The sequence below is a fragment of the Mycteria americana genome, chromosome 30 (assembly GCF_035582795.1).
Source record: "Mycteria americana isolate JAX WOST 10 ecotype Jacksonville Zoo and Gardens chromosome 30, USCA_MyAme_1.0, whole genome shotgun sequence".
NCBI lineage: Eukaryota > Metazoa > Chordata > Aves > Ciconiiformes > Ciconiidae > Mycteria > Mycteria americana.
The window spans coordinates 153,908-175,022 of NC_134394.1; the positions used below are offsets into that span (position 1 = coordinate 153,908).

General features: G+C 71.8%; 3 protein-coding genes across 6 annotated transcripts; all 3 read right to left on the minus strand.

Moving 5' to 3' along the window:
- Positions 1–964: 964 nt before the first annotated feature.
- On the minus strand, positions 965–4,534 carry TUT1 (terminal uridylyl transferase 1, U6 snRNA-specific). The gene is made up of 9 exons (XM_075526094.1): positions 4,135–4,534; positions 3,858–4,048; positions 3,577–3,780; positions 3,238–3,352; positions 2,766–3,105; positions 2,564–2,673; positions 2,357–2,479; positions 2,162–2,254; positions 965–2,092 (listed from the first exon to the last, which is right to left on the minus strand). Exons 1-9 carry the CDS (start codon positions 4,313–4,315, stop codon positions 987–989), a joined length of 2,463 nt encoding a protein of 820 aa, XP_075382209.1. The 5' UTR covers positions 4,316–4,534; the 3' UTR covers positions 965–986.
- A 59-nt stretch (positions 4,535–4,593) lies between these two features.
- MTA2 (metastasis associated 1 family member 2) lies at positions 4,594–11,385 on the minus strand. Of its 3 annotated transcripts, none has more exons than XM_075526096.1 (18): positions 11,220–11,385; positions 10,362–10,429; positions 10,149–10,242; positions 9,406–9,523; positions 9,260–9,323; positions 9,045–9,162; positions 8,844–8,946; positions 8,664–8,763; positions 8,380–8,568; positions 8,211–8,285; positions 8,045–8,100; positions 7,862–7,959; positions 7,204–7,343; positions 6,890–7,118; positions 6,698–6,787; positions 6,084–6,235; positions 5,364–5,512; positions 4,594–4,987 (listed from the first exon to the last, which is right to left on the minus strand). In XM_075526096.1, the coding sequence occupies exons 1-18, from the start codon at positions 11,245–11,247 to the stop codon at positions 4,819–4,821; spliced, it is 2,040 nt and encodes a 679-aa protein (XP_075382211.1). In that variant the 5' UTR covers positions 11,248–11,385; the 3' UTR covers positions 4,594–4,818. The 3 variants fall into 3 exon arrangements, with proteins under 3 accessions (XP_075382211.1, XP_075382212.1, XP_075382210.1); XM_075526097.1 differs by having other exon boundaries at positions 6,090–6,235; positions 8,045–8,103; XM_075526095.1 differs by having other exon boundaries at positions 8,045–8,103.
- A 304-nt stretch (positions 11,386–11,689) lies between these two features.
- Positions 11,690–19,384, minus strand: EML3 (EMAP like 3). 2 transcript variants are annotated; one of them, XM_075526093.1, is made up of 23 exons: positions 19,261–19,384; positions 18,545–18,703; positions 18,093–18,378; positions 17,639–17,746; positions 17,254–17,282; positions 17,125–17,151; positions 16,909–17,032; positions 16,517–16,666; positions 16,378–16,447; positions 15,897–16,007; positions 15,722–15,817; positions 15,491–15,625; positions 15,272–15,410; positions 15,048–15,199; positions 14,744–14,869; positions 14,525–14,656; positions 13,777–13,844; positions 13,420–13,508; positions 13,243–13,340; positions 13,071–13,158; positions 12,711–12,809; positions 12,493–12,623; positions 11,690–12,036 (listed from the first exon to the last, which is right to left on the minus strand). In XM_075526093.1, the coding sequence occupies exons 1-23, from the start codon at positions 19,289–19,291 to the stop codon at positions 11,842–11,844; spliced, it is 2,643 nt and encodes an 880-aa protein (XP_075382208.1). In that variant the 5' UTR covers positions 19,292–19,384; the 3' UTR covers positions 11,690–11,841. The 2 variants fall into 2 exon arrangements, with proteins under 2 accessions (XP_075382208.1, XP_075382207.1); XM_075526092.1 differs by having other exon boundaries at positions 18,093–18,381.
- Positions 19,385–21,115: the final 1,731 nt, after the last annotated feature.

A 21,115-nucleotide genomic window follows, 5' to 3' on the forward strand; every position in this document is an offset into this window, starting at 1 on the left:
CCCCGGGAGCTGCAACCCTGGGGCCTCCCGGCGGCCCGTTCGAGTCCGTGGGTGTCACGATTTGCGTACCCACGCCTCCGAGACGCACTCACCCCGCCCCCTCGTCTTCCCCAAACCCAACCCCGATCTACATACCCCGCCCCCGAGTCCCGTGCGCCCCGCCCCTTCCTCGCAGCAATCTGATTGGCCTGCTGCGCACTGAAATTTGCATTCGCTCCGCCAGATGCCCCCCCACCCCCGCCCCGAGGCGATTTGCATCCTCCGCCTGGATTTTTGCATGCGCCGCGGTAGCGGCGATCTCATTGGCCGGGGACCGCCCCGCCCACGCGTACAGTCCCCGCCCAGCGCCCCGGGACCCTCCGCCCGCAGCGGGAGCCCGGGGGTACCGGCCCCCCTCGGCAGAGCGCTGCCGGCCCCTCCGCTCAGCCTCCGGACCGAGGCTGCGCTCGGCATGGCTGCTCTGCAGAGGAGGAGGCCGAGGGGCGACCGCAGCGCTGCCCGCCGCTGCCCCAGGAGAACGGACCAGCACGGAAGAACAGAGCGGAGCGGCCCGGAGCAGAACGTTCGGCGGCAAGGGACCGACCCCGCGCCTCTCCTCCGGCCGCCCCACCGCCTCAGGGCTGACCCAAAGTTAACGCCGCTTGTTCCGGCATCGGCCAAACGCCTCTGGGACCCCCGCGGCCAACACCGAAAGGAGAGAAGCTTCTGGCCCACCCCGTGCTCGTGTTGGTGCGGCCTCGGAGGCCCCGGATTCTCCGACCCTCGCGACAGGGAAAACGTCAGCAACAAAAGCCTTGCACGGGTCGAGGACGGAGTGCTGGCGGTGCTTTCTGTTTCTAACTCGCCCCTGCTCTACCTTTCCCTCAGCTCTCATTTCTTTCCCTTTCTCTCCCCAAAAATCCCCAGCCCGGAGTCCTCAGGACGCACCTCCCCCAGGAGAACCCACGCGGGACACGGCTGCAAAACAGACCTTTTACTGCAGAAGCTCAGGACGCAGGAAATGCCCCCCCATCCCCTCCGTCCTGGGGGTCCGGGTCCCCCGCGGGACCCCGGCCCAGGCGCTGCCGCACCACGGTGGGCAGGAAACTCTGCAAGAAGTGGAAAAAGTCCCGGAAAAGCGCGCCAGGAGGGGCTGGGGAAGGCACCAGGCGCAGCAGCACCCGCGGCTCCTGCCGCGTGCCGGCCGCCCGGGCGCTGGCCTGGAAGCGCAGCAGCGGCTCCAGTGGCTGCCCGGCGCCCTCCTGCCGCACGATTGCCTCCGACACCTTCTGCTCCAGCTCCAGTGAGTCGCCATCCGGCCCCTCGGGGCCATCCCCGTGCTGCAGCTGCCGGCGCACGCGGCGTCGGCCCGTCCACACGCGGTGCCAGATGGCGCAGCTCCAGCTTGCCGTCTCCTCAGGGACGTTCGTCCGCGGCCTCTTCCCGCCTGGGAGCGCAGTGCCGTTGGCTGCCTCGGGCAGGCAACGTTTGGAGCCCACCGCCGGCAGCTCCGCTGCAGACGGCTCCTCCGTGTCTGTTCCCATGGGCAACTCCTCGGACAGCGCTGAGTCCCCTGGGAGCCCGGACTCCTCGCGGGGAGCTCTTGGTGGCTTCCCCGCAGCGCAGCTGCACTTGAGAACGTCCCTCAGCACGAAGGCTATGGCGGCGCAGACCTCCCAGAACCAGGGGCCACGACCACTGGGCTCCTGGCAGAGCTGCTGGGAGTCACCAGCAGCCTCCAAGGGAATGGAGATGAGGAAAGCGCCGGCGCTCGCCGCCCCTGGCTCCACCGCACCCGGCTGGAAGAGCCGCGTCAGCCCCCAGGCCCGGCCCTTGCTGGATTTGCGGCGGTACTGCAGGCTGCGGCAATACTTGGCCGCGTCGCGGCAGCAGCGTGCAAAGCGTGATGCCGTCTTCTCGTTGACGTTGGCTGCCACGTTGTGGCTCAGCTCAAAGGGGTCCTGCAGGTTGAGGGGCCCCAACTTCAGCCCCTCGCTGGCCTCGGGGGTGGTGGGGGGTGGCAGCGGCAGCGCTCGGCCCTCCCGCAGAGAGATCACCTGCCCTGGGAAGTCGAAGTCCCCAAAGGTGTGGAAGAACTCAGACAGCAGCGAGCCTGCGGGAACGAGCGGTGAGGGTAGCGTGGGGATCCCGGGACCCCCCCAGACCCCTGCCTGGCACTTACAGGGACTCTCGGTGTTGGTGCTGGGCTCCAGCAACGCCACGTCCCGGGGGAAGCTGCAGTCCCATCCACCCACGACGGTGCGGTCCTCGTCCCCTGGAGCAGAGTGGCGCTGAGAGGAGCACCAGCACAGCGGGGCCACGTGCAGTGGCCTGGACGGGGGACTGAGAGACAGACAGATGGACAGAGAGACCCTACCTGCCAAGTCATGCAGCCGGGCGACGGTGGGCAGCACGGGGGGGCTGCGCGTCTGCAGGAAAAACAGCACCAGCAGCGTCAGGGCGTAGTTGTTGAGGAGGGGTCCGCCCCCAGAGGGGTTTCCTGGAGGAGACGGTATCAGAGCTGCACCGCGCCCGCCGACGGGCCGGGCAGGACCCCGCTGTGCGTGCCGCCGCCCGCCCTCACCTGCCAGGCCCTGCTGCTTGGCCCAGAGCCGCACCGCGTAGACCAGCGGCCGCACGCGTTCGTCCGCCTCGGCGCAAAGCTGCAGGAACCGCGTGTTGAGGAGCGCCAGCCTGCGGGGATGGAGGTGTCACGGGAGAAGGATGCATCACCGGAGGGGAGAGGTCCCCCCAGCAACCGCCCCGGGGTCCCGCACCCCCCAGACCTGTTGTCGATGGAGATGTCGCCCGCCAGCCCCGACTGCTTGTGGCAGAACTTGACGACAGGGCGGCGGGCAGTGGGCACAGCCCGGACGCGGCGCACGCCCGGCACGCAGCGCCGCAGCACGGCGGCCACCAGCTCCAGCACCTCCGGCACCGGCGTCGCCGCCAAGTCGATGTCGCTCAGGATGGAATCCTCTGCACCGGAGCCGGAGCCGGCCGCGAGAGCGTCTCGTGTTGACGCCTGGAGGGATTTGGTCGGCTCCAGGTCCAGAAGCAAGTCCAGATCGCAGCCACGGGTATCAAAGCCATTGATGGAGGAGCCAAAGGGCACGACGGCGCAGCCTGGGTGGGGAGAGGCAGAAGCGCACGTGAAGGATGCGGTCGCATCACATGCTCAATGTGGAATGCAGCAGCCGTGTCACGTGCCCGCAGGAGGGATGTGATCACGAGGGGAGCGAGGAAGAGGAGACTCACCGGGGAAGAACTCGGTGAAGACCTCCTGGAAGAGCGTGACCAGGAGATGCCGCACGCGGCGCTCGTCCTCGCTCAGCTCCAGCAGCCCCACCAGCTGCGACATCTGGGCGTCCACCTGCAGGGACCGGTGTCACTGGCGGTGCTGGGGCGCGCCCCACCCCGACCCCTGGGAGAACCCGGCCCCCACTGGAAGATCCCCGATGTCATCCATGGTCCCCAGTGTGTTCCCACACGCCCGGGAGAGCCCCAAGACCCCCCCCCAAATGCTCGGGAGATCCCCAGGACCCTCCCCAAACCCCCGGGAGAGCCTCGTGGGGAGCCGCCCCCATCCCTACTCACATCCGGGGCCTGGCAAAGCGCCTGCTCCAGCCGCCCCGGGCCGAGAGGCTCCTGGCGGGGGCTGCGCCCCGGGGGGCCGTAGGCAAAGACCTTCTGCTCCCGGGGGCGGACGCGGAGCCGGTGCCCGGCCAGGCTGTGCTGGGGCTCCGCCAGCGCCCGCTCCCGGCCCGCGGCGTCCCGCAGCTCCACGATGGCGTAGGCGCCCTGCAGAGGCGGGGGACACACCGTCAGCCCCGGCCCGGTGCCCGCGCCCCGGTCCCGGTCCCGCGGTTGGCCCCCACCTTCTCCTTGTCCATCACGACCGCCGCCACGTCCCCGAAGGCCCCGAAGTACTCGGCGAGCTCCGCGCCCGAGGTGCCGCGGGCGAAGCCGCTGACGAAGAGGCTCCGCTGCTCCTGGGCCCGGCGCTCGGCCCGCAGGCTCCGCAGCCGCCGGTGCTTCTTCCCCCGCAGATGCTCCGCCAGGCTCGGCCCTGCGCGGGGGGGGGAGGGGGGGGGCAGCGCCGTCAACCGGTGCCCCGGAGCCCCCCTTCCCCACCACCGCAGCCCCCGCACTCACGGTTGGCAGCGGAGACCTGGCACAGGCGGCAGCGGAACCCGCCCCGCGGTGTCGCCTCCACGTCGGGGTCCGCCACCGGGTCGGAGCCCAGCTCCATGCTCGGGTCGGGGTCAGGGACCGCGCCGGGGCCCGCGTCCATGGCTGGGCCGGGGTCAGGGGCCGGGTCGGGGCCCGCGTCCATGGCTGGGCCGGGGCCGATGCCGGTACCGGGCTCCGGGCCGGGACCCTCCCTCCCCGCACCACCACCAGCGTTCTCCCGCGCCCGTTTCCCCGGGAACTTCCGCCGGAAGTGGTCCGTCCCGTCTGGCTTCCCCAGCGAACTTCCGCCAGGAGCCCCGCGCCCAGCTCCCCCGGAAACGCGACCCGCCGGAATTGTTCCGCCCGGAGCCTCCCCCCCCCCCCCCCCCCCCCCCGGGATCTCCGCGCCCCCTCCCCCCGGTGCCGGTTTTTGTTTCCCGATGAAGAAAAATCGTCGTTTTTATTTCCTGTCGCTACAGAACCGGGACAGCCCGAGATACAAAACCGGGGGCATTGCTCCACGTACAAAAGGGGCCTGCGGGGGTCGGGGGGGCAGTGGGGGGGCTCCGGACCAGCACCGGGCCCGCCCCCCCCCCCCCCCCCGGTTTCTATGGAAATAAAAAAAATACAAAAGGGGCCCGGCCCGGTGGCGGGGGGGAGGGGGGATCAGTCCTCGAGGACGATGGGCTCTGAGGTGCTGGCGGGGTGGGGGGGGGCAGAGGGCGCCAGGGCCCCCCCGGGCCGCAGGGGCAGCCCCGGCTTCACCTTGAGGGGCAGGTTGGGGCGGCGGGCGGCGCGGCGGAGCTCCAGGTGCGTCAGCGCCTTCCGCAGCGCCCTGGGGGGAGCAGGGGGGGGGTGTCAGTGGCGAGGGGTGCCCCACAGCCACCCCCCTCTGCCCCATGGCCCTCCAGATTCCTCCCCCACCCCCCATAGCCGCCCCCCTCCACCCTGCAGATCCCCTCCTCTCCACTCCCCAGCCCCCTCATATCCCCCCGCCCCACAGATCCCCTCCCCTCCAACCCCACTGTCCCCTCATATCCCTGGTCCTCCTCCCCATGGTGCCCCATAGCCTCACAGCTCCCCTCCACCCCACAGATCCCCCCCTCCACCCCACGGCCACAACCTTCCTCCCCACAGCTCCCTGCCCCCCCTGCCCAGCAGCAGCCCTGTGTGTGTCCCCCCAAACCCCGTGCCCCCCCCCCCCCCCCCACCTGGTGTCCTTGGTGGCCACGAAGACGACGGGGTTGGGGGCGTCCGCGGGGTTCAGCTTCTGCCGCTTGCTGGCGGGGGGGGGCCCGGCGCGCAGCCCCGCCGCCAGGGGGCGCCCGTTGGCCGAGAAGGGGAGGCCCGAGGCCCCCACCTGTGCGGCAGCGTCAGGCCCCGCCCCTCCGCCAATCACACGCCGCCTCCCCGCCCGGCCCCGCCCCCCCACCCTGCCCACGGGCCCCAAGAGCTGTCAGTTCCCCCAGCCCCAGCCCTATCCCCTGCCCTTGTCAATCAGCCCAGCCCCCGCCCCCAGGCCCTTTCCCCACCAATCAGGGCCAGGCCCTTTCCCACAGGCCCCACCCCTTGCCAGTCACACTAGACACACACCCCCAAGAGCCGGTCCAACCCCTTTCCCCAGGCTCCACCCCCTGCCAATCACAGCAGACCCTCACAGCTCGTCCAACCCCCTTTCCCCAGGCCCCTCCCCCTGTCAATCAACCCAGGCCCCACCCCATTAATCACACCAGACCCCCCACAGCCAGTCCAACCTCGTTCCCCAGGCTCCACCCCCTGTCAATCACCCCCGGCTCCACCCCCTGCCCTCCCCAGCCCCGCTCCCACAGGCCCTGTTCCCTGTCAATCCCCGAGAGACCCCACCCCCCACGCCCCCATACCAGGGGGTGATGGCCCTCGCCGCCCCCTCGTAGCCCCCCAGCGCCCCGTACCCGTACCCGGGGGGGGCGGTGGCCCTCGCCGGCCCCCTCGTAGCCCCTTTTGCCCACCAGCCCCGCCAGCCCCCGGCTCTGGCTCAGCTGGTTCCGGTTGATGGGGGTCTTGGTGCCCCGCGGCGTCTTCGGCTTCAGGGGAGCCTGTGCCGCTGCAGGGGGGAGGCGGAGGGGTGAGGGGCCGCCCCATGGCTCCCCCCAGCCCCACAGGACCCTCCCACCACCCCACAGCTCCCAGACAGAACCCCAAAATCCAGCCCCACAGCCCCTGCTGGGCCCCAACCAGCCCCCTGCACCCCCCAGCCATCCCACACCCCGACATCTCCCCCTGTGTCCCCCACGCTGGGCCCCACACCCCCAGGTACCCCCCCCTGCATCCCCCAGCCACCCCATAACCCCCGCATACCCCCCCCACCTCTGGGGACCCCCCAGCCACCCTAGGGCCAGGCCCCTCAGCCCCAGGGACCCCCCCCCCCCCCCATGCATCCCCCAGCCACCCCATAACCCCCACATACCCCCCCTATGTCCCCCACACCTCTGGGGACCCCCCCAGCCACCCCAGGGCCAGGACCCCCACACCCGGGGACGCCCCCTGCAACCCCCCGGCCCCTCACCCAGCTCCTTGACGATGGCGGCGAGGGGCAGCCGGGCCAGCGGGTGGATCTTGAGGGGGGCCTTGGCGGCCTTGGGCAAGCGGATGGAGCCTGTGGGAGGGGGTGGGCGGGTGAGGGGGAGGGAGGGCCGGCAGCGTGAGGATGCCCCCCCCCCCCCATGCCGTACCCCCCGCCCCCCACCCCAACACCTACACTCGGCCTTGATGGCGTTGGCGTTGATGGGGGCGTAGGGGCGGCGGGCGGCGCGGCGGGGCTGCAGCACGTCGCGGCAGAGGCGGCGCGCCAGGCGGGTGAGGCGGGTGGTCTGCAGCAGGAAGGTCTGGCGGTTCTTGGCCAGCAGCTTGGCCCGGCTGGCGCTGGTGGTGTAGGGGGAGAGGCTCTGCGCTTCGGGGCGCGAGAGGTGACCCCGAGAGTGCGGCTCCTGCGAGGAGGGGCAAGGAGGGGGGGGTGTCAGCGGGGTGAGGAGGGGTCCACACCCCCCACCCCGGGCCCGCCCTGGGGCTCACCGAGGCGCTGCGGGCCGCCCCCTCCAGCTGGGTGGGGGTCTTCAGCCCCCCGTACTTCTTCCAGTAGATCCAGCACGAGGCGCAGAGGCGGCATTGCATGTTGGGGGGGCCCCAGGCGTACCACTGGGCAGACTGGGTGGCTACGGGGGGGCGGGGGTGGGTGTGGAGACCCCCCGGGATGGGCACAGAGACCCTGCGGCTCTGCTGCCCGCCCTGGGGATCGGCCCTCCAACACCCCCACCCTGCCCCCCAGCCCCTATAGCTGCTCTGCTGTCCCCCATCCTGTCTCTCTAACCCCTATACGCCCCTGCCCCACAGCTCCTATAGGTGCCCTGCTGCCCCTTAACCCCTATACACCCCTACTCCTGCTCCATAGCCCCTATAGCTGCTCTGCTGCCCCCTAACCCCTATAAACCCCCGCTCCTGCCCTGCTGCCGCCCACACCCGCCTCCCACCCCTATAGGCTCCTGCTCCCACCCCTATAGCCCCCCACTGCCTCCACCCTGTCCCCCCCCCGCCGCTACTCCACATCTACTCCCCCATCCTGCTGCCCTCAGCCCCCTTCTTCCTGCCCCAATCCCAGACCCCCACCCCAGCGTTCCCTGCCCCAGAACTGCCCCCTGTCCCCCCTGCCCCAGGACCCCCCCGCCCCACTGACTGTGGCAGCTCTCGCAGGTCAGCCCCTTCTGGAAGCCGGCCCCGTTCATGCCAGGTTTGGAGCCCACCGAGATGATCTGGTTGGGGTTTGGCTTCGTGCTGCAGAGAAGGGGGGGTCAGGGGGGTCCCGTCTTCGCCCCCCAGGCCTAGGAGGGGGTCCAGGCCCCCCCACTCCCCAACTCACTAGGTGGGGATGTAGACTTGCTTCAGCTTGCTGTCTGCCTCCGCTGCCTTCAGCCTCTTCTGTGAGCAGAGACGGAGGTAAGATGGGGTGGGCACAGCGGGGGGCTCACGACAGCCCCCTCCCAAAGTGCAGCAGCCCCCCGCAAACCACAGCAGCCCCCCCTCACCTGCTGGATGTAGCGGTCGGTGGTTTTCCACATGTAGTAGAACTGCACGATGCTGGCCAAGGACTTCCAGGGCAGCTGTGGGGAGAGGAGGACAGCGAGTCCTCGCACTGCTGGGGGGGGGGCCTTCGCCCCATGCCCCCCACCCTGTGCTCCCCCCTCGCCGACTCACAAAGTCCTGCCGGATGTCGTTGAAGTCCTTCCCGTACTTCTCCAGCGCCTCCTCGAAGAGCATGGCCTCAGAGGCCGACCACTCTTCCATCTCGTCACGACACAGCACCGGCCCTCCCTGCGGCACCAGCGTCGACATGGCCTTGGCCAGGTCGTAACCATTGCGCTGCAGCGTGTCCATGGCGTGGAACTGGGCGGAGAAGACACAGAACGGGGAAGGGGGGGGATCAGGAAGAGCCCCCCCCCACCATGGAGTCGGGGTCCCCCCAGCTCCCCAAATCTCACCAGCGTGATGTCCCGGGAAGCAGCGGCAGCGCTCATGTGCAGACTGGGCTGCCGGATGGAGCTGCTGCAGTCCAGGGCGCGCGCAAAGGTCCCGACGGCTCTGGGGGGGGGACACACCGGGGCGGGGGGGTGTCAGCGGGGGCCCCCTGCATCCCCCCCGCCCCCCTGACCCCAGCTCACCGTGCCACCACCAGGAACTGGTCGATCTGCCGGTCCGTCAGGGGGTTGTCAGGGTCCCACACCTTCATCTCCATCTTCTGCTGGTTTCGGTTGTCCGACTCGCCTGGGGGGAGCGGGGAGGGGGGGTCTGGGTGAATCCCCCCCTCTCTCCGTGCTGCAGTGCCCTCCCCCCCACCCCCACGCATTGCAGAGCCCCCCCACCTTCCGCCAGCCGGTCTGGGATTTCCGCCTGGTACTTGCAGCCGACCCGGATCTCGCCCTGGTCAGCCAGGAGGGTTTTCTGGACAGGGTCAAACACCAGCGAGTAGAAGAAGCAGTCCTGGCAAGGGAGAGGGGGGGGGAAGGCAGGGGGGCTCAGCTGGCTGAGGGGGAGCCCCAAATCAGCCCCCCCTCCCTTGGGGGGTCATGGGGCTCACCTCCTTCTCCAGGTACTGGCCCAGGATGTCGGTCTCGTTCAGGAGCGTCACGCTGCACTTCCCCCTGCGGGGTGCAGAGGGGGGGAGTCAGGGCAAGGCAGCCCCCCTCAGAGCCCCCCCGGCCCCCCCCCCACCCCGGCACGCACCGTATGTGGGTGGCCGGCAGCGATTCGAACTGCCGGGAGAGGAAGAGCTCGCGGTGCTTCAGCTGGTGACGCTGCTGCTCCGTCATGGTGGGCTGCTTGGACTCCTCCTCAAACTCGCCTGGGCGCAGGCAGGGGGGTCAGAGGGGGCCCCCCCCCAGCGTCGAGCAGGAGGCGCATTGTTCTCCCAGCACCCCCCCCGGATTTTGGCAGCAGCCCAGGCCGAGGGGGGAGCGGGGGGGAGACGACACAGCCCAGCCCTGCTCATACGCGCAGGAAGCCCGGTGGGGGTGGGGCAGCCACGGGGGCCCCCCCATCAGGGCCAGAACCTCCCCGCTCTGCCGGCTGGGGGGGCGGTGGGGCCAGGCTGTGCCTCACTCCTTCCCCTCGACACCCTGCTCTGCCCCCCTCAATCCCCCCGTCCCACCCCATCCCCTGCTGGGGTGGGTCTGTGACCCCAAAACGGCAAGGGCCGCCCCCCCCCAGAATCACCCCAGGGACGCTGGATTGGGACAGGCCAGTTCCCCCCCACCCCATGCTGGGGGGCAGCCCAAGTTGGGGTGGGGGAGGTCACGGACCCCTCCCAGCACCCTCAGGGAACCGAACGCCCCGAGGCAGGAGTGACAACAAGCCAGGATCTCTCCCCTGCCACACCCCAGCCCTGGGGCGGGGGGGGGGGGCACAGCCACAGTCCCCCCACACACCCCTCCACCGCCCCTCCCCGGGGCGCAGGAGCCCCCACTCACGCGCATTGCTGTCGGCCAAGCTGTTGAGGCTGCTGGAGATGTCCCGCCGGCGGAAGAGGCAGACCACTTTGGCCTCCACATTGCCGTTGGCGGTCTGGGGGGGGGGGACACACACAAAGGTGAGGAGGGGGCAGGGGAAGCCTCCCGGGAATGGAGGGGTCCCTGTCCCCAGGGCACCGTGCCCCCCAGCCCCACCGGGACGTGGCTCCTCACCTTGTTGAGCTCCTCGATGCGGCGGACGAGGTAGGGGTTGCTGGAGGAGTTCTCGAAGTAGACATAATCTGCAGAAAAAAAGGGGGTGCAGTGAGAGGCTCCGCAGTCCCCCCCCTTTTCTTCTAAAAACTAAGAAGAACCCCCTTTCTCCTCTCAGAAAAATGACGGGGGGCTTCCCTTCACACACACCCCTTCCTCCTCATGGGCACAGGGGGCTCCTCCTTACCCCACGGGGCTCCCCCCCCAAAACAGGACCCCCCTGCCCCTCGGGGAGTCCCCGCTCCTCACAGACACAGCCCCCCCTTCCGTTCGTGGACACTGGGACCCCGTTTCTCCTTCGCTGAAACGCAGCCCCCTGCTCCCGGCCCCCCCTCCAGACCACGGGTCCCCCACCGACACGGACCCGACCCTCCCCCTCACAGACGGGGGGGGGGGACGGGACGAACACCTCCCCCCCCCCCCCCCCCCCCGAAGCCGGGGCTCCCTCTCATGGGTTCCCCCTTCCCCCCCTCGTGGGTCCCTCTTGTCACAGACACGGCATTGCCCCTCCAAGGGCCCCTCCTCTTCCTCACAGACACGGGGGGGGGGGGGGGGGGGGGAGGGAGCCGAGTGTCGCCCACCTCTGGGCCTCAGGGACCCCCGTTCCCCTCACAGTGCCCCCCCTCCTCCTCACGGGCCCCCCCCGGCCCTCACGGACCCACCTAATCCCCTCACGGGACCCCCCCCTTCCCCTTGTGGGACCCCCCTCCCTTCACGGATCCCCCTAATTCCCTCACGGGACACCCCGTCCCCTCACAGGCGCGGGGCCCCCTCTCCCCTCTCGGCCCCGGCCCCGCTCCCACCCCCGCCTCCGCTCACCGCCGACGCGGTACATGTTGGCCGCCATGGCCGCTCGCTCGGCCGCGCTACCCCCGGGCCCGGCCCCGGCCGCGCTTCATCGCCTCCCGCTCCCGCCGCCTCCGCACCGGCACGACCCGCTCGGGCGCCTCCGGAGCGGCTCGGGCGGCTTCGGAACAAGCTCGGCGCGGCCTCGGGCGCTTCCGGAGAGGCCTCGGAACCTTTCGGAAGAGGCTCGGAAGGGGTTCGGGCACCTCCGGAGAAGCCTCGGGACGCCTCGGCGCGGGCTCGGGCCACTCCGGAAGAGCTTCGGGACGCCTCGGCCTGGCCTCGGGCTCCTCCGGAAGGGGCTCGGCAAGTTCCGCCAGAGCCGGAGCGCTTCCGGAAAGGGGTCGGGGGGAGCGGTGGGAACGACCTCGGGCCGGCTCGGCAATCTCCGGCGCTTCCGGGAAGCGGGCAGCCGTTTCCGCGGCGGCAGGAAGCAGGCGAAGCCGGGCCCCTGACCCCAGGCTTTATTGGTGCCTCTCACAGTGCAGCGTGAAAACGGGGGGGGGGGGCGAGCCCCCCCACCTTGGTCCCCAGGAGGGCGAGGAAGGGAGGGAGGAAGAGGAAGCGGCCGAGGAAGAGGAAGCGGGGGGGCGGCTCAGCGCGGATCGGGGTCCCCCCCAGGCTCCGGGGTGCAGGGCGAGCGGCTGCAGGGCGGCGGTGGCCCCCCCAGCACCCGCCACTGGAAGACGCTGGTGTCCTTGCCCCCCAGGGAGATGAGGTGCCCGTCGTCGTGGGTGAAGCGCACGTTGGTGACGTGGCTGCCGTGGCCCCCGTACACGTGGCTCGGTGCCTGCAGGGCCCGCGAGCGTGAGCGTGTGCGCGCACAGGCATCCAGCCTGGTTCCCGTGCACGAGCGTGTTCGCAGGCACGCGTCTCCGGCCCGGACCCCGTGCACAAGCGCGTGACTGCGCACGGCCGGCCTGCGTGCCTCGCAGCCGGGGCTGCTCCTTGCACGCGTTGCACGCACGCGCCCTCCCCTTGCACGCGTGTTCCACGCAGACGCCCTCCCCTTGCACGCGGGTCGCACGCGCGTGCCCTCCCCTCGCACACGCGCACCCCCTTCCAAGCGCCCGCCCTCCTGCAGCCTCCCCCCTGCACCCTCCCTGTCCCCCCAGCCCACCCCACCTGGGCATCTGGACCCCCCCTGTGCCCCCCCCGCCTGCCCCCCCGGGGGTCTGAACCCCCCCAGTCCCCCAGCCTGCCCCACCCGGGGGTCCAGACCCCCCCCGGGACCCCCCCAGCCCACCTTGGGGCGGGCGCAGGGGTACTGGAAGAGATGCACTTTGCAGAAGTCATCGGCCACGGCCACCAGGCGCTCGTGGTGGGACCGGCACAGGGAGTTGATGTCAGTGCCGTCTGAGCCATCGGGCCAGACGCCTGCAGGGGACACGGAGGGGGGGTCAGGGGGACCTCCAGAACCCCCCCGATTGCCTCCCCCCCGATCCCTGGCCCCCCCATGCTCACCAAAGACGTGGAAGCCCAGCACGCAGGTGTAGGACGCCCATTCCCGGTCCCGGCTCTCAAAGCGGTTGCGGAGCAGTTTGCAGCCCCCGGCGACATCCCCTGGGTGGGGGGACAGGGGCAGTGAGACCCCCCCCCAGAGCCTGGGTCAGGGTGGGGTGCACACCAACCCCCACCCCCAGCAGGATGAGGGGGTGCACACCAGGCCCCCATCCCCGGGGGGTCCCAGGGGATGAGGGGGTGCATGCCAACCCCCCATGCTGGGGGTCCCGGCAGGATAAGGGGGTGCCTGCCAGCCCCGGGGGGTCCCAGCAGGATAAGGGGGTGCCCACCAGCCCCCCCGGGTCCATTCCCCCCACTCACAGTAGAGGATCTCGTAGTCCCCCGAGTTGGACATGATGAAGCGGCCGTCCTTGGACCAGTCCAGGTGGGTGATGAAGCTGGAGTGGCCCTGGGGGGGGGTGGGGGGGTGGCAGGAGGGGGTGTTGGGGACGCCAGGGGCAGCGGGGACCCCCGGAGTCCCCCCAACTCTCACCGTGCAGCGCCCAAAGCGGGTGTACTTGCGTCCGCCCTCAGTGACGCTGTAGATGTAGATGAAGTTGTCGTGGGAGCCGATGGCCAGGAAGGAGCCGTCTGCAGGGACAGGGAAGGGGTTGGGGACAGGGAGGGGGACATGGAGGGTCCCCCCCCTGTGGTGGGGACGGTGGCTCACCCGGGGAGAACCGCACCACCGAGAGCTGCTCGTTCCCGTCCGAGCCCCCGGCCAGCGGCTGCTGAGTTGCCGTGTCCAGCACCAGCCACCTGTGGGGACAGCGGGGACACGGGGCGGGGGGACACAGGGGGACGAGGGCACAGCGGGTACCGGGGGGAACAGGGGGACATGGGGACCGCGGGGTCGGGGAGGCTGAGGGCACTGGCCCCCCCGTGTCCCCGTTCCCCAAGCACTGTCCCCCCTGTCCCTGTCCTCCCACGTCTCGGTCCCCCTGCATGGCACCGTGCCCCCGCCAGTGTCCCGCCCCCCTCCCCGACGTCCCCCCACGTGTCCCCCCCGCTGTCCCTCATCACTCACCGCCCCATCAGCAGCCCCACGGCCACCACCTGCCCCCCCGGGTGGAAGTCAGCGCAGAGCCCCGTGTCCTGTGGGGACGGGGGCATTAGGCCATGCAAGCACCGGCCCCCCCGGACCCCCATGTACCCCAACACCAGCCTCCTGCCACCTGCCCCCCCCAGACCCCCTGTACCCCCATACCAGCCTCCTGCCCCCTGTACCCCCATACCCCCATACCAGCCTCCTGCCCCCCCGGACCCCCATGTACCCCAACACCAGCCTCCTGCCCCCTGCCCCCCCCAGACCCCCCCAGACCCCCTGTACCCCCATACCCCCATACCAGCCTCCTGCCCCCCCCAGACCCCCTGTACCCCCATACCCCCATACCAGCCTCCTGCCCCCTGCCCCCCCCAGACCTCCCCAGACCCCCTGTACCCCCAGACCAGCCTCCTGCCCCCTGCCCCCCCAGACCCCCACAGACCCCCTGTACCCCCATACCAGCCTCCTGCCTCCTGGTCCCCCCAGACCCCTTGTACCCCTGTACCCCCATCCCAGGCCCCCCGGTCCCTCCAGCCCCCCCCCAGCCCCCCCATACTTCCATACCAGTCTCCCACACCCTGCTGCCCCCAGCCCTCCTGTACCCCCATACCAAGCTCCTGCCTCCTGCCCCCCCCAGACCCCCTGTACCCCCATACCCCCATACCAGCCTCCTGCCCCCCAGACCCCCTGTACCCCCATACCAGGCTCCTGCCCCCCCCCAGGCCCCCACCTCCAGCGCCAGGCTCCAGGCCAGTGCGTGCTCCTGCCCGTCCCACAGGCAGAGCTGCCGGTCGTAGCCGCAGGTGAGGAAGAGGCAGCAGCTGGGGTGGGTGGCCAAGCCCCACACCTCGTCCGTGTGCCCCTGGGAGGGACGGGGAACGGGGGGGTCATCACCCCATCCCCATGGTGGGGAGACACCCCCACCCCCCCACCCCCACCCCGGCCCAACCTGCACGATGGGGGTGAAGCCGGCAGCCAGCGTCCCCCGCAATAGGGCGTTGCGGGTCGTCCCCACCAGCAGCTCGTCCCCGGGTCCCTCCGCGATGGTCCGCACCGCCCCGAAGCGCTCAGGGAGCTGGGGGTCGGCAGGCGTCAGGGGGGGCACCCAAACTCCCCCCTTCACGGTCACCCCACCCCGAAGCACTCGGGGAGCTGGGGAACCGGGGCAGGTTCTGGGGGCCAGAGTGAGTTTTGGGGGGCTGAGGCAGATTTTGGGGAACTAGGGAGGGTTCTGGAGGGGCCGGGTCCCCCACCTCGGCCTCCTGCAGCAGGGCCAGCGCGGGGCTCCAGCACACCACCCGCCGGTCCTTGCCGCCGCCGCTCAGCACCGTCCCGTCTCGCCGGCGGCACAGGGCGAAGATGCTGCCCTCGTGTGCCCGGGTCTGCTGCCCGATCTGGTACGTCTCTGCGGAGCCGGGGTCAGCCCCCACAGCTGCCCCATGGTCCCTCGTCCCCCGTCCCCATCCCCGTCCCCCACCTTTGCCACCCTTCCCCGGCGTGCGGCCGTCCCCGGCGGCGCGGGTCCAGGTCAGGATGTTGCCCTCGGAGTCACCCGTCAGCACGTCCCCGGCGGCGTTAAAGATGAAGCACTGGATGAACTTGGGCTTCTTGTACTTCTGGGGGGGGGGAAGATAGCAGCGTCAGCACGAACCCGGCCCCCCCCGGCCCCCCCAGCCCCCTGGGGCACCCCGCTCACCCCGAAGATGCCCTGCTTCTTGGTGAGGGTGGCCCCGCTCCAGGTCCAGAAGTAGACGTGGGACTTGCCGCTGGTGATGATGCTGCTGCTGTCCTGGGGGTTGAACTCCACCGTCAGCACTGACTCGTTCGTGCTCTGTGGGTTGGGGGGGGCAAACCGTCAGCCCCGACGCCTGGGACCCCCGCCCTGGATGCTGGGGTCCCCCCCATCTGGATGCCTGGGTCCCCTCACCTTCACCTCCGCCTGCTTGGTGCCACGGGCGCAGTCCCACACCGACATCATGTGCTCGTTGGAGTCGTCCACCACGCAGAGGTAAGCGCCCTGGTCCTGGGGGGACAGGGGTGAGGGGGACGGACGCGGGACGGGGGGGACAGAGGAACGGAGGGACGGGGGGACGCGGACTCACGGCGGTGGAGAAGGCGAGGGAGCCCACGCCCCGCTCAAAGCTGCCGAGGCCGATCTGCTGCAGCGTGAGCAGCGTGGCCGAGTCCCAGATGTGCACGATGGGCTGCAGCGGCTGCGGGGACAAGCGCGGGTTGGGGGGCAGGGGGTCCCGGGGGGTCCCGTCCCACGGTGGGGGGGACACATACCCCCATCCCTGTCCTTGTCCCCATCCCATCCCGTTCCCATCGCTGTCCTATCTTCATTCCATCCCATCCCATCCCTGTCCCATCCCAGTCTCTGTCCCTGTTCCATCCCATCCCCATCCCAATCCCATCCCCATCTCTGTCTCCATCCCATCCCCATCCCCATCCCATCCCATCCCATCCCATCCCAATCCCATCCCATCCCCATCCCATCCCATCCCATCCCATCCCCATCCCCATCCCATCCCATCCCATCCCATCCCATCCCATCCCCGTTCCCACCCCATCCCCACCCCATACCTTGCCGTCCTTGTCAACGCCGGCCGCCTGCCCCGTGGCGACGCGGAGGCGGTCGGGGTGCACGGCCAGGCTGCGGGGGAAGCAGGGGGTGAGGGGGGGGATGGAGACGGGGACGCCCCCCCCCCCGCCCGGGGCTCACCAGCGCACGCAGTCGCTGTGGCGCAGGTAGTGGCGCTGGCGGCGGTGCGGGACGTGCAGGAGGATGACGACGCAGGCGATGAAGTACACCAGCTCGCCCGAGGCCAGCACGTGCAGGTTGGAGCGGCTGTCCCGGCCCCGGTACCCGTAGCTGGGCTCCGTTAAGGGATACAACGGGTGCAGAGGGAGACCCCCAGATGGGGACCCCAGAGAGGGATGGGGACCCCCAGAGGTGGATGGGGATGGGGCCAGGGATGGGACTCCCAGAGAGGGACAAGCACACCCAGATGGGGACAGGGACGGGGCCGGGGACCCCCAGGTCGGGGGACACACACGTCACGGGATGCGCCATGGGGGGACGTGGGTGTCGTCCCCCCCCCCGGTGCAGGATACACCCAGTCAAGCTGGAGGCGCTCGGGGGGCAGCTCGGCCCGCAGCCCCCCGTAGGGGCCCAGCCCCGAGGGCACGTACATGGTGATGGGGCGGCCCCGCAGGAACATCTTCACCGACACCCCTTCTGTGGGGCGGGGATGCCGGGGGTCACCCAACGGCTCCCGGCCCCCACCCCACGGACGGATGGATGGATGGACAGATGCCCCCGAGCCTCACCCAGGTTGTAGTTCCCGCGGCGCGACCCTGGGGAGGGAAACGGCGTTACACCCCAAGAATGAGCACCATGCACCCCAGTAATGACCCCCCCTGCACCCCAAAAATGAACCCCCGGTCCCCAGCACCCACCTGGGCTCAGGGTGGGCTCCTTCGGGCGGCTGCCAGGGAGAGGCGGCGTCAACGGGGGAGTGTGGGGGTGCAGGGGGGATGAGAGGGGGGGCGGGGGGGTGAGGGGGTGCAGCAGGATGCAGGGGGGATGTGGGGGTGCAGGGGAGATTTGTGGGTGCAGGGGCATGTAGGGCTGCAGGGTGGGGATGAGAGGGTGCAGGGGGGGATGTGGGGGTGCAGGGGGAGATGTGGGGGTGCCGGGGGGGGATGAGGGGGTGCAGAGGGTCTGTGGGAGTGCGGAAGGGATAGGGGGTGCAGGCGGCGTTGGGTTGCAGGGGGGCTGAGGGGGTGCACGGGGGGCTGTGGGGGTACACGGTGGGTTTGGGGGTGCCGGGGGGACCCCCACCTCTCGGGGCTCCCCGCCTGCAGCAGGAGGTTGGCGGACGAAGCCGCTTTCCTGCTCAGGCGCTGCCGGGGGCTGGCGCTGCCGGAGGAGGAGCTGTGCCTGCGCAGGCTGGGGGGGACGGGGGGACACGGGGGGCAGGGGGGACACGGAGGACACAGGGGGGACGGGGGGACACCGTCAGTGAAGGGTTAACACCTCCCCTGCTCTCACCCCCCCCCAATTCCCACCCTAACCCTGACACCATCCTCCCCATGGACCCAGGGAATCGGCCTCCGGCCCCTCTCCCCACAGCCCCCCACTTTCCCAGCGGACCCAGGCGTCCGGCCCCCCATCCCTCTCCCCACAGCCCTGGCAGCAGACCCAGCCCCCCCCCAGCGGACCCAGGCATCCAGACCCACACCCCTCTTCGCCACAGCCCCCCGCTCCCCCAGGCATCGGGGCCCCCCATCCTCACAGCTCTTTGCGGGGACCCCGTGGGGCCGGGCTGGGGGCCGCCGGGGGGGAATCAGGAGCCGGGGGCTCCGGGGAGGCTGGGGCAGGTGCTGGGGGGCACGGGGGGGACCCCGGGGGGGGTGGCTCCTGGGGGGCCCCCTGGTCCCCGCTGTGTCCCGGCGCCTCTGGGGTTGGGGCTGTCTCCTCTGTCTGCGTCCCCACGCTGACGGCTCGGGGGGGTCCAGGGTGGGCCGGGGGGGGCCCGTCGGGGTCCAGCTGCAGGCAGGGCTCCAGGACGGCACCGTTGGCTGCTGGGGGGGGGAGAGGGGTCAGCGCCCGAGACCCCCCGCCACCCCACAGACCCTGGTATCCGGGGGGACCCAGGTGTCCGGGGGGACCCAGCTTCCAGACAAGGGACCCCACGGCGGGGGGGACCCCGGCACCCATGGGGGGGCCCTGGCGTCGAGACCTCACCGTGGGGCAGGTGCCTCAACAGCCGGGGCAGGTGCTGGTCGTAGAGGCCGAGGCGCCGCAGAGCATCCGCCAGCGCCGCCTTCACCAGCGCCAGCTCCTCCTCGAGCCGCCGCAGCCGCAGCTCCAGGGGGGCCGGGGGGCCGGCGGGGCCCGGGTCACCTGCGGGAGGGGAGAGGGTGACACGGTGCTGCCTGGGGACCCAGGTGTCCGGGGATCCCGGCTCCACCCCAGGGACCCAGGCAGCCGGGTGTCCCCCGCTCCACCCCACGCACCCCACTGCCCCACGCACCCCACTGCCCCAGGGACCCCCACTGCCCCAGGCACCCAGGCGTCCGGGGACCCCGGTGACACCCCCCTAGCACCCAGGGACCCAGGTGTCCGGCTGTCCCCGCTCCACCCCACGCACCCCACTGCCCCCCACACCCCGCTGCCCCACGCGCCCCACTGCCCCAGGGACCCAGGCAGACGGGTGCCACCCCCCCGGCCTCTCCCCCCGGACCCGGCGTGGACCCAGGCGTCCGGCTCCCCACCACCCCCTCCCCCACCACGCCAGGGCCCATTTCTGGGGGGCACTGGGGTGTGTGGGGCCACCCTGGGGGGGGGGGGGGGGCAGCAGGGGCTCCCTGGGGGGGGCCAGTGGGGTGGAGCGGGGGGTCCCGCCGGAGGAGACCCCCCCGCCCCCGTTAACCCCTGGCTGCCCGCGGGGCCGGGCTCACCGCGGGGGCCGCGTTCCGGCTCGGGCTCCATGGCGGGCGAGCGGCCGGGCCCACGCGAGGCCTCGGCCGCGGCCTCTGGCTCCGCCGCCCCAGGAAGCGCCGCGGCGTCGCCGAGTCATTTCCCCTTCGCCGCCCCAGCCCGATCCTGCGCCCGCCGCTGCCTCCACGGCGGGGGGGGGGGACCAGGCCTCTGGGGGCACCCACGCACCCCACTGCCCCCCCGGGGACCCGGGCATCCCGGGGGGACCCCGCTGCCTGGGTGCCCCACACACACCCCGCTGCCCCCCCCCCCCCCCCCCAGGGACCCCAGGCGTCCGGCTCCCCACCGCCCCAGCAGCCCCCTGCCACGCTGGCTGTAACCCCCCTCCATGCTGGGACGCCCCAGGATTTGGGGTGAGGGGCTATGGGTGCCCCCCGGGCACAGCCAGGACCCACCACCCTTTTCCATCACCCCCCCCACGTTGCCATCGCTCTGGGGGCAGCGATGGGGCAGGGTTGGAGGGCCCGTCCCCCCAATAAATCACCCTGCTGTGGGGCTGGGGGACCCCCCACCACCACCCCTGCCCCACTCGGGGTGCCTGGGTTTGTTGGGGGGGGGGGGGGGGGGCACTCCATAACCGTGGGGCACGTGGGGCAGCCCCCACCCGCCCGGTTTCGGGATGAATTGGGGCGCCGCATCCCGGCACCCCGAACCCACAACAAAGGGCGCCAGCGGCCCTGATTCATCCCGAAAGCGAAACGTCGCCTGCGTAGCGGACCCAGGCGTCCGGGTGCTGCACCCCCTCCCTGGGCCGGGATAGGGACCCAGGCGTCCGGGCACGGCCAGCCCCACGGGCCACGGGGACGCCGGCGTCCGGCTTTACGCACCCCGCCAGGGGACACGGGCACCCCCCAAAGCCGGGGCACGGACCCAGGCACCCGGGTGCTGCACCCCCCTCCACACCTAGGCCAGGCACCCGCGTCCAGGCTCGGCGCGCACCCCCGGGGCTGCGACCGGATGTCTGGGTGCCGTGCGCCCCCGGGGCCAGGATTTGGGGGTGCCCTTCCCACCCCCGGGGCAGGTTGGCCCCACTTTGCCCTCCCCCGGGGGGGGGCGGGGGGGCGGGGGGCAGGTGCGATCTGGGGCCGCATCCTGCACAGTCATAGCGCAAGCGGGTTCGGGGCTGCGCCTCCGGGAACAGCCTCCGCTCCGCTGTGTGTGCCAGCTCCCGCCTCGGCGCGGGGACGGGGACGAGACCCCGCTGAAGGTACGGCGGGGCCCAGGCGCCCGGCTCCCTCGGGGGGAACAACGGGGTCCACGGGGTGGCCCAGGGACGGCCGGGACGCCTGCGTCCCTTGGGGGGATGAGGGGGTCCACGGGGTGGCCCAGGGACAGCTGGGATGCCTGGGACCCTTGGGGGGACAATGGGGTCCATGGGGTGGCCCAGGGACCGCTGGGTCCCTTGGGAGGGGACAACGGGGTCCACGGGGTGGCCCAGGGACGGCCTGGATGCCTGGGTCCTCACCTTGGGGTGGGGGCCACCCCCCTGCACCCCGGATGCCGGGGGCCTCCCCCCACTTCCCGCCCCTGGTGGGTCCTTGGGCCGGGAAACCGGGGGGGGGGGGGGGGGGGGCGGGGGGGTAGCAGGGAGGGGGTCCCCACGCTGCCGCCCCACACCCAGGGATCCCCCCAGCCCCTCTTCTCGCCCGTCTTCGCCCCCCCCCGCAGCGCCATGGAACCGCAGCTGGGCCCCTACGCCCCCCTGTACCCTCCCGCCGGCCCCTTCCCCGCCGTGGGGCAGCCCCACTGGGAGCCCCGGCCCCCCGAGGCCCCCCCCGGGCCCTGGGCCCCCCCCCAGGGCGAGGGACCCCCTGG

Bases quoted from the DNA above. Each gene is read 5' to 3' on its own strand.
- TUT1 (XM_075526094.1), bottom strand. From the start codon at position 4,315: ATGGACGCGGGCCCCGACCCGGCCCCTGACCCCGGCCCAGCCATGGAC. The intron at 2,674-2,765 runs GTCTGGGGGGTG...CCATCCCCGCAG, and splicing joins GACATCTCCATCGACAACAG to GCTGGCGCTCCTCAACACGC. The intron at 2,093-2,161 runs GTAAGTGCCAGG...TCGTTCCCGCAG, and splicing joins CACCAACACCGAGAGTCCCT to GCTCGCTGCTGTCTGAGTTC.
- EML3 (XM_075526092.1), bottom strand. From the start codon at position 19,291: ATGGAGCCCGAGCCGGAACGCGGCCCCCGCG. The intron at 17,152-17,253 runs GTGGGTGCTGGG...TTCCCTCCCCAG, and splicing joins GGAGCCCACCCTGAGCCCAG to GGTCGCGCCGCGGGAACTAC. The intron at 15,818-15,896 runs GTGAGTCCGCGT...CTGTCCCCCCAG, and splicing joins CCCTCGCCTTCTCCACCGCC to GACCAGGGCGCTTACCTCTG.
- MTA2 (XM_075526095.1), bottom strand. From the start codon at position 11,247: ATGGCGGCCAACATGTACCGCGTCGGCG. The intron at 7,960-8,044 runs GTGAGTTGGGGA...CCTTCTCTGCAG, and splicing joins CAAGTCTACATCCCCACCTA to CACGAAGCCAAACCCCAACC. The intron at 7,119-7,203 runs GTGAGCCCCAGG...CCCTCCTCGCAG, and splicing joins GGGCGGCCCGCAGCGCCTCG to GAGCCGCACTCTCGGGGTCA.